We start from the raw sequence: 10394 nt of genomic DNA, 5'->3' as shown, positions 1-10394 counted from the left end.
ATTTACCTTCTAAGACAGCAGTCCTCCAGCTTCGTGGCCCGCCTCTAAGGTTATAATTCACAAGTACTTTGTTACAAATAAATATTTAATAATTCGTGTCACTTAATATACTCTTATTTTAAATTTTCTGCACATCTACGTTTTTCTCTTAGGTATTACTAAAAAGCAAAAATCAAATAGTTTTGTTGATTTTACTGTCATAAGCTTTAGCTCGCCATTTCATAAAATTGCTTTGAGCGTACATTAAAGCTACAAATCATATTCGAAACTTTTCTCAGTGAATGGTAAAAATGGTAAGTGTAATCTTTACAATTTGATTGATCCCATAACATTTTAAGGACCTAATGATATTACCATCTGCCATAAATCTGCCTAGAATGCTTTTGAAAGCACATTAAAGCTTTTGGCGCGCTAAAAGATACGAAGTTTAATCAAAATTGACTTAAAATATGTTACGAAATGATTTGATCAAGCTAGTCTACAAATTCCATGATTATCAAAAGCTAAAGTCTGATAAAACACATACCAAATGTCGCTTTAAAATATTCATTGAGTAAAAAATTTGAAAAATTGTTTGCTCAACAAATAGTTGGCAATTCCGAATGGTTTTAGATTTCTCTTGGAACTCTATTGCTGCGCCCGATTTCTTTGGAATTGCAGACCACCCAGACCGAAATATCAACAAATTGCAATCAGTTGAGAGCACACCTTTCCACTAACATTTTGCATGTTATGTTAGGCGCACACGCTTAACAGCGTCACTTTAACATAAAGTGCGCTGATAAACAACGATTAGTTAGTTAGTTAGTTAGTTGGAGATGCATGTCAAAACGCGGCAGCATTGACAAGTTGTCGTGATTATTAATGAACAAGCACAGCCTGCAGATACATTTGTATCTTTTGCGCTCCAAACTCAGACAGCTACCACTGGCTCGGCTCTAGCTGCGCAGCAGTGAATTTCTTCAGCATGCGCAACTCCAACAACAACAACAACAACAAGAACAACAAGAACAACAACAACAACAACATCAACGAGCGCAGTTTTTGTGCCTATCAGAGGCGGGCAACGACGACGCTTGTGAATCCAAAAGATACACGAGACGAGAGCGCACGAAGCCAGTCGCCAGCCGCCAGCCGCAGTCGCCGTCGCTGTCGTCGTCTTCAGTCGAGTTCCGAACGAGCTGTGGAACGCACGTGTGTGCCGCACACAGAACCAAACCAAACATTCGATTAAAGAGAATCCATTCGCATCTCAAGTGAGTCGAGTCGCAGTCCCTGGCCAGAAGCAAAGCTCGCGCGAATTTATCCACATCCGCTGACACCGGGAAGCTCCGCGAACTTCCGTGTGATCAATTCCGGAACGCGCGCGCGTTCGATCTCGGGCCAAAGGCGCATTTGAGACGTGGCCGGCCGGCCGGCCCCCAATCGCGCATTAAACCAAAAAAGACGCAGTCGGCGCCTTTTAATCTGCTAAAAAATAAAATAAAAATACAAAAAACCAAAACAACAACAACCAGCTACCTTTAAGCCTGTTTAGATGGATGGATCGGCGTGAAGCATCGAGGCAGACGCGGCGCGTCGTCTGTTCAAACGGGTTTCGTTGCGCCCGATCGGGGGATCTGTCTGGAATCGCTGGCCTTTTGATGTTGCGCCCTCGAGCAGCTCTAAACGTTTCCAGGAAGCCAACTGGATCGGCCAGGAGGCGGCGGCTGCTGCTGTAAAACAAATAAATCAACATTTTTGATAATGTGAAAACAAAAGATACACGAAAAACCAAAAAAACGAAAAACCGTTTGAAGTGCTCACGTGAAAATCGACACACAACAAATTAAGTTGATTGAATCATGCAAAAAGTGAACTGGAACAAAAAAATGTTTGTAAAAAACAAAATGTAGCGGCCAAGAAAAATAAAGCGCGCAAATCAAACGAAAAGTATTAAGTAGTCCAAAAAACAAAAGTTCAGGAAAATTGAAAAAACAACAAAAATTACACGAAAACAAAGTTGTTGGAAACAAGCTAATTATAAAAAAAATATACACAAACATATATCACGACTATCAAAGTTGCATAATCTCAATATAGGAACCCTTAAAAAAATATATATATAGTATATACATAATCCAAATAGCAATTAAAAGTATAATTAATTTTTTGATACATCACGCAGTCCCAGCAAATAATTCAAAACATTTTTTGCATACAAATAAATTTATGAGAATATATTTAAAAATAAATACAATATTTTATTAGAACTTAGCACTTAGTAATTTATTAACTACAAAGTACTTACGACAACATTAACGCATTCAAAAACACGCCAAAAAGTAGACTTTAGACCGGAACCAAACGATATCCAACAACAACAGCAAGCGTAGCATTTAGCCAATCTTAAAACTGATAACAACATATAACTGATAACTGATAACAAGAACAAGAAGAACAACTGCAAGATGCATTCAACATTTCTAAGCCTGATGCTGCTACTGCACTTACTCAGCCGGCTGGGACGCTGCCAGGATCAGCAGCTGTTGGTGCCGAGCATCGAGAGCAACGTGCAACAGCAACAACAACAGCAGCAGCAGCAACAACAGCAACAACAGCAGCAACAGCAACAGTTGCACAGCAGCAACATCAACAACCAGCAGCACCTGGGCAATCCCAGCCTGAACAGCTCCATGTTCAATACGCTGTTCGCTGGCCCCGGCCAATTGGGTGGGGCAGCTGTTGGCGGCGGTATGCAGCTGCCCGTTGGCGCTGGCGGTGCGGCGATCAATCAGCTGGGCGCCGGTCTGCCCGCCGGCGGGCTGGGCAGCAGCACGGCAAGCGCGCCGGCAGCCGGTGGCATTGGACATGGGCATGTGATGAACCATGGCTCGGCTCATAGCACGGGTATGCATGGCGCTGCCGGACATGGCGCTGGATCAGGACACGCACATGGACATGTGATCTCGACACTGGCCAATCTGGGCGTGATATTGAGCGGCAAGGGCATGCAAGGCGGCTATGGAGGAACCATGCTGAACCCTGGCGCCACAGGAAGCGTTGTGACAACAGGCACTGCTCTTGGCGGGGGAGGCGGCATGGATATGCAGAGTCCATAGTGAGTACATTTAACAGTTATTGCAGCACACGCTTAATTGGAAACGCGCCCAAGCAAAATCTTATCATCAATTGAGGCAGCTCGTCAAATTCTTTTGTCCTATTAACGTAGCCCCCGACCAGCCGAGGGCATCCCATGCGTTTTTATGGCATACTCTGGCCTGGGGCCAATTGCCATTGACATGTTGTGTGTGTGTGTGTGTGTGTGTGCAATCGCCTCCTCGACTGCCTCTGGGCACACAATCTACAGATTGAGCCATCCACAAATCAACTTTTACTCTTTACCCTTCGGCAATTGCAACGAATTGTATGGCATATACATATGTTCGCTGGCATTCAAAATATGTCTTGAGCTCTTGCCTAACCCTTGACTGAACTGCAGATCGCCAGATCGACCTTTGCCAGCCATAAAATTCAAAATTTAGTATGTGTTTCAAGCATAAAGTTAAGGACTTTATGTGAGAGCTCTTGAAATTATAGTCTATAAAACGGCCTATTGAAGTTTTCTGCACAAGGTTTGTTTTCTGCATAGTTAAATATAACTTTCATCCTTTTTTGATTAGAAATAAAACCTGTTTTATTAAAATCAAAATTGAGGTGGAAATATAATATTAACAATAAAAATAGACAAGTTAATAAACTGAAATCTAAACATGGGAGGATTTTGTTGATAGATTTTCCAAGTCGTTGAATTATAAAATTGAGTATTACAAATTTTTGATTTAAATTTATAAATAATTTTAATCTAGCGAATAATAAGTGTGTTGTCCTTTCATGGGTTCTCTTTTAAATGATTTCATATTCTCTTTTTTATGCTGATATATACTCTGTTATATGCTCTTAAACTTTGTGGAATTATTTGTTCACACTTACACAGAGTTTAATCATTCTTTTACGAATTTAATGCTTATTAAGGAAAACATCTTCGAGTTTAGGGAATTCATCATTTTTTATGTTGTTTGCATTAATGTTAACTATATCATGTAAATTTTATACATACGTGTAGTAGGGAGCTTTTTGTTTTTTTTTTATAATTACAAACTCCACTGCAAATTTGTTTAATTGTATTCAATTCGATTTTTAAATGCAATTCAATCAAATTATATAGAAAATCCCAGCAACATGGGAATACTTTATTAGGGCTCTGTTGCACCCTTCCTTTCCCTTCCTCTCTTTCCCCCAGAACACTCGGCAGAAATTGGACTGAATTGAGTGCTAAAAACAACGCAGCGTAGCTAATTATAGAAATGTATCGCGCATTTGAATAATGTTTGCAAAAGAATTTTATCTTCAGCAGCTATCAAAAATGTGTTGTTATTTAAAAATCATTTTTTCTTAATTTTTTTTTTAAATTGATTTTTTGTAATTTATGGACTTGCTGTCATAGAAGCAATTGTATATTTTGATAAACATCAGATTTCCACGAAAGATAAATGAAAACTTTGGCTTTCAATATGACTTCATCAAAACTTCCCCAATTAACGTTTCGATTTTTTTTCTGTTTCTAACGAATTCGTTCTTTGATGTTTGCCAAACAATTTTTCAGTTTAACTGCCCGAAAAATGGTCGCACTTATTTGTTTACACTTGATTTCCAAGTTTAGCTGAGGCCAACTCAAATAAATACTTAGCTATGGAAAGAAAATGTGCAACAAACAGTCCGAGGACCACCCGAATGCTGACAAATGCAACATAAAACCCGCGAGGCAGAAGTCGAAGAGGCGGTTAGTAGGCAGCCACTCTTTGGGGCACAATGTTCGTTCGGTCCGCTAGCTGTGTGGCACGCCCCGAGGCGCGTTTAAACAATAAACTAAAATTATTTATACTTGCTTTGCTTTTTTGCGCCTGTCAGCCAAAAACATTTTCATCTTTATTGCAAGGATTGCGCGTTGCGTTGCGGACGGCAGCCGGTTGTCAAAATGTGCGAGCCGCCGTTTTTTATGATTATTAGCAGCAACGGGCTGCAGCGTAAATTTTACTTACACTTCACAATTATTTGCCCACTGACAACGGGCAGCAACCACAGAGGGGCGGCACAGAAGGGCGGCCTGCTGTGGCAGGGTTATTATTTGTCATTACCAAACCACCCAACAACAATTGCAACTCCCGCTTTAGCTCCAACTCGAGCTGGATGCGTCCTGGCCCTTCCTGTGAAAGTGGTAGCAATTTTTTTTTTATTACACAATAGCCAAATGGGCGCCTGATGCCTTGCTAATTTGATTTCTTTATGCTCGTCGCATTGGGGTAGAAAGTGTTTCAGTTGTGCTCAAGCGTTGACCCAACCGTCGGGCCAGACAAATCGATAGACAGCAACAAGCCCAAGCTATTGCCCATTAGCCAGCCTTTGTCCACGGTGCACGGTTCGAGCCACGGTTCGAGCCGCTTGATTACAATTAATCGGCTTATTTGCCGGAGCCATTTGCCCATTTGCCATTTGGCTGATGAGCCACTCTCTGCTGCTCCGACTCTCCTGCACTCAGCGTCAGGTGCGTTGCAACAAGCAATTTTATTGATTTTAAATTTGCCATCAACTTCTTTAAAGATATCATTGACTTGGCTAAGATAGGCATCGACTGCATTAGAAATCGCTGGATGAAGTAGTCACAAATTTACAACAAATGGGTAAAAAATTTTCACTCCTAGCAGGATTCAACTTTTATTCATCCATCTTAATTTGTTTTCAAAACCCTTTTTATTGTTCTAAAAAAATAATTATTTTAATACGAAAAATATGACCAAAATAATTTTATAAAAATAGATTGGAGTTTCTTTACAAATTTCATTTCATCTAGCAAAATCAATTCTACATTCAAATTAAAATCAAATCTAAATTAAATATAATTTTGTTAACGGAAACTTTTTATTTTTCGTGAGTGCTAAGAAATCTTGGCATTACAAAAAAAAAACTTTTCGACACGTAACTCTTGGAAAATGTTTTGAAGGCATTTTTCCCCAATATAAGAATTCATTTCGATATTTTTCAACATTCTCTCCTAATTTAATAAATAAATTGGCCAACTTACAAGGGTTTGTCTTAATAGTGACAAGGTATAGCTTAGTATTCCACATACTTTAAATCGTTGCTTTATAAAAAATTCAAAAAAGTTATGACAAGGGGATGCTGATGGGCTTAAAGCTCGAGCTAGATTATGTTGTTCATACTTTTGTTAATGTTGCGAAACTCAAAATTAGTAAAATTTGATAAATTACGTAGATATGTTAAGTCAGAAAAGTGAATCCTTTTTTCTTATTTATAAATACTTATGCGATTATCTTTTAGAAGCGTGCGAAAAATACGTTTAAGTAACACATTTTTATTATTTTCTAAAGATCTTAAATACATATTACATCCATTTATAAAATGAAAAATATATCTAGAACATTTTTTTTTTTTGTTTTATCCAAGAAAAAAATATGTTGCATTATTAATAAACAATTAATTATTTATTTATTTTGAATTTAAAATTGCGTTTTTACCTCTTTCAAGCCCATTTTCCTAAACGGCAATCGGGCATTAACTTCTTCATATTTGCATCCACTTTTTGGCCACTTGGTGTTCAATACCACCCCCCCCCCCCCCTCACTCACTCTCTTCCGTTTGTCCCGCCCAGTTGGATATTGGGTACTTCAACACCTGCTTAAACAATTCGCTTGCTGTTGCAACCTCATCCGATCTCAGTAGCCTGCCGAATATGCAAAGAGTCGAGTTGGAAGAAATGTGGCACGCAGTGTGTGGCAGCCGCGAGCAGAGCCTGTTGACACGAATCAATATGCAGAAAAGCTGATTAGGGGATGTAATGAAAATTTAATAATTGCCATTCTGGGCACTCGATAGGCAAAGCCACGTATTTGTTCCGTAACCAGAACGCTTTTTCCCCCGACAGTCGCAATTAATCTTCGGCGCAGGGTTGCGCCTGGTAATTCAAGAAGAACAAGAAGAAGCAGCAGCTACCAGCGACTCAGCAGCCAAGTCAAATAAAACCAAAAACCAAAAAAAAGCAACCGAAAATTGGACTAGGCAGCAGGGAGTGGAGGGGGTCAAAGTTGGGCAGGGTTGGTTTCAATTTCAGCCATTTGAAAGGCAAAGCAAAAGGCAAATAATGTAATAATGTTTGACAGTCTCGTTCCCGTTCCCCTAACCGTTCCCGTCTCATTTCCCCCCGCGCCCGTCGCTCTATGACGTCTGTTGTTTTGTTAACAGACATTTATGACATTATACGGCGCAAAACGATGTTGTTACAGGGCTTAACAAAGCCGACGCCACCCCAGAGAAAGGAAAGAGAGCCAACCCCCCCTAGAGGAACTCGCTTTGAGTCAATCCTTTTGGCCTGCTGTGATTTCATTTGCCTTACAAGCGGCTAAAATCTGCTTAATTGTGCGTAAGCCTGTTCCTTCCTCCTTCCCTGTGTCTACTCCCTTCCCATTCGCATGTTAAATATTTGTCAAACAGTAATTAAAACTTACTTACTTTATACTGTTGCCCGGGCTGGCAGTGCGAGTACAAAAGAACAACTTAATGTTAACTATGTGAGTTCTTTGAGTTTCAGAAAAGTTGAACCCTGCTTCTTGTATCCGTATCTGGGCACTTATATAGTCCTCCTCCGTATCTCTATAGTGTCTGGCGTCCTGGTGCGGAAACATAAAAATGTTAATTTCCACGCCAAAGAAAAGCCAACGAACGGCTTTTGTGTTGCACACAGGCCGCAAATTACGAGTCTGCGTTTGCCCTGCTACATGCCAGATGATTCGAGTGCCCGACTTGGGCCCTCCAAATTGACGATAACGATTATGTGCAAAGTTTTGGTATTGTTTTTCATATATATATATATCTTTCTTTTTTTTGGTTGCCACCAAATTAAAAATATCCCTGCAAAAGAAATGCGGGAAATCTTTGGCGGCTGCTGCAGTCATCGCCATGTGGCACCACCGAGCCACAAAAAAAAACAAAAAAAAATTTATTTGTCTCAATAAGCCAGCGACGACAATGAAGGCGACTCTGGGGAGGAATAGCTACTCCATTTCTGGACAGGCCTCGCTCCGCTTTCGCTGGCATAATACCATTGCAGAATGAAATTGCAGGCATAAAGTTTTTCCTTTTCCCTCTACTATTGTGGTCTTTTATTTAATTTTGGTCGTAATAAGGGGCATGGCGACAATGTCAAGTGGTTGGTGACGCACACAACAAGGCCGGGCTCAGAAACTGTGGGAAACTGGGTTTATAAATTCGACAAATAACTTTTCAATATAAGCATTTAGATTAGATTTAAGTCAAGAGATTTTGTAAGCCAAGTTCAAGTATTGCGAAGAAATTCAATATAATTTCTTGCTAAAAGAATAACCTATTTTTTCATAAAGAAATATAAAATGTATTTAATTTATACCCAATAAATTTGTTCAATAGCTATTTATAAACCCTAAATTTTATATATGTATATATCAGCTCATCTTCCCCCCATTTGGCCGAATTTTTTCAATATTAGTTGTGTACGATTTCAAAGCGAATGGGATATAATCACAAGTTTTCCACCCATTTTTCGAAATTTTTAACACAAAATTAGTGAAGAAATTTTTGTACATTTTGAGTACACCAAACCTTAAAACCTTTGCAGGTCTTAAAACACAGTATATTACGCTAGACAGACGGAAATATGAATGAAAAATACCAGACTGTAGAACTCATATACATGTCTATAGAGAATCAAAAGGAATACATACTTGTTTATATATAATAAAAATACAATTCATAAAAATTAAATTGTGAACTTTCGTAAGAAAATTGCAGATCTATGCGGTTTCTCATTAAACTTCTCCTTAATTATTAAAATATCTTGCATATCCCACTAAATTCTTATTTCTCAAAATTTTACAAAACTGATTTGGGTTTTTCACTTACCCCCGCTCGCATGAAGTTCATTCAAGTTTCGGTGCTGGCGCTTTGGTCATACATGATTTGCTTTTCTAGCCGTTTTTCCGCCAACAATTTGCCTGCCATTTTCTATTTGGCATTTGAACTTTTTAATTTTGTCGTTTTGATGGCTGCGTTTTATGATGCCGTTGCCTTTATTTCTAACTGCCCGCAGTCTCCCGCTCCCTCTCCCCCTCAGCAGCTGCTCTCGTTGACGTTTCCGTTTGCTCGTGGTTTTTGTCTTAATGATAAACTCGGGGGTTTTCTGCTTTATCCAGTTTGGTTTCAATTCCCTTCAGCAGCGTCCTTTGTTGTGACTTGGCCAAAGCTGTGCCATAAAAAAAAATAAATAAAAATAAAATCGGTGAATAGAAAATAGCAGCTGGAAACCCGAAGAGAAAATCGTCTCGTAAATTAACTATATGATGAATCTAATAAAACCGAAACTCAAACTGAAGCCCAGACTGAGATTGAGACTGCGACTGCGACTGAGTCACAGGCACAGCGAGGGTTGCAGTCTGCAGTCGGTAACAAAAGAAATGGAAAATTTTGATTGTTCCCATGACATAAAATGCATTTTCATGCAATTAATGTGCCTAAAAACCCAAAAATGACTTAAGCAAATCAAAAGAATTGCGTTACGAGGCAGAGGCTGAGGCTGAGGCTGCGATTGAGATTGAGACACGCGCGTTGCATGCACAAAATGGAAATTAAACAAAAAGCAGAGTTGTCTTCGGCAAGCCGACGATCTATTACCCTTGCACAGACGGCAATACATGGTATAATATTATTCGGATCTAAAATGAATTGGCATCTAAATGTTTCTATTAAGGCTGCAAAATCCATTTAGAACTAAATAGTTTCAAGTCCTTAGTTATAATTTTTATATGTATATGATAGCAAAGAACAACCATTATTTTTAAAAACTTTTCTGGTTCAAACGATTGTTTTGCTCTTACATAATTTTTTTATGATCCAAAACGTTTTGATCCAGGATTTCGAAGATTTATATACCAAGAGCCGAAGTTTTAACAGGATTAGTAAGATGCAGAACAACCGAATCCTAAGACGTAATTTTAAACGATTAACTTACTATTTAAAATATTTCTCATAACCTAATCAATAAATATAGAAAAAGTCATGATTTTTAATCTATAAAAGTATGTTAATATTTATATTATTATAAATTTTTTATGATTTTATGAATGAGAAATTAATTTAATTCAGAATTAAATAAATACTTCTGTGGAAAACTCAAAGAAATTTGACGAATCAAGGTTCGAGCACAAGTTCGCGAACCGAACCCTGAAGCGAGGCTCAGGTTGGAACCGTGAACCGAACCACCAAAATCATTTGTTCGATTTTGCGGAAATGGTTCTTCTCAGTTATAT

General features: G+C 38.8%; 1 protein-coding gene and 1 long non-coding RNA gene across 3 annotated transcripts in view; one reads left to right on the top strand and one right to left on the bottom strand.

Annotated features, from left to right (window-relative positions):
• Positions 1-210: 210 nt before the first annotated feature.
• Wnt4 (Wnt oncogene analog 4) overlaps positions 211-10394 on the top strand; it is a 29598-nt gene continuing 19414 nt past the window's right edge. Inside the window, exons 1-2 of one of the 2 annotated variants that reach the window (XM_064685945.1) lie at positions 211-293; positions 2430-3100. In XM_064685945.1, coding sequence (XP_064542015.1) covers positions 282-293; positions 2430-3100 — 683 coding nt within the window. In that variant the 5' untranslated portion in view covers positions 211-281. The remainder of the gene's footprint in view (positions 294-2429; positions 3101-10394) is intronic. The other variant, XM_064685946.1, reaches the window with a different exon arrangement.
• Positions 793-10053, bottom strand: LOC135431042 (uncharacterized). Its single transcript, XR_010436721.1, has 4 exons — positions 9963-10053; positions 8992-9331; positions 1522-1715; positions 793-1470 (listed from the first exon to the last, which is right to left on the bottom strand). It is a non-coding gene; the product is annotated as an uncharacterized LOC135431042 (long non-coding RNA).

Source organism: Drosophila montana, unplaced genomic scaffold (assembly GCF_035044405.1).
Source record: "Drosophila montana isolate Dmon_TW-CO22-7 unplaced genomic scaffold, ASM3504440v1 contig_3123_1, whole genome shotgun sequence".
Classification (NCBI taxonomy): Eukaryota; Metazoa; Arthropoda; class Insecta; order Diptera; family Drosophilidae; genus Drosophila; species Drosophila montana.
The sequence above is the reverse complement of the archived record's forward strand: the minus strand, read 5'-3'. Positions and strand labels throughout refer to the sequence as shown.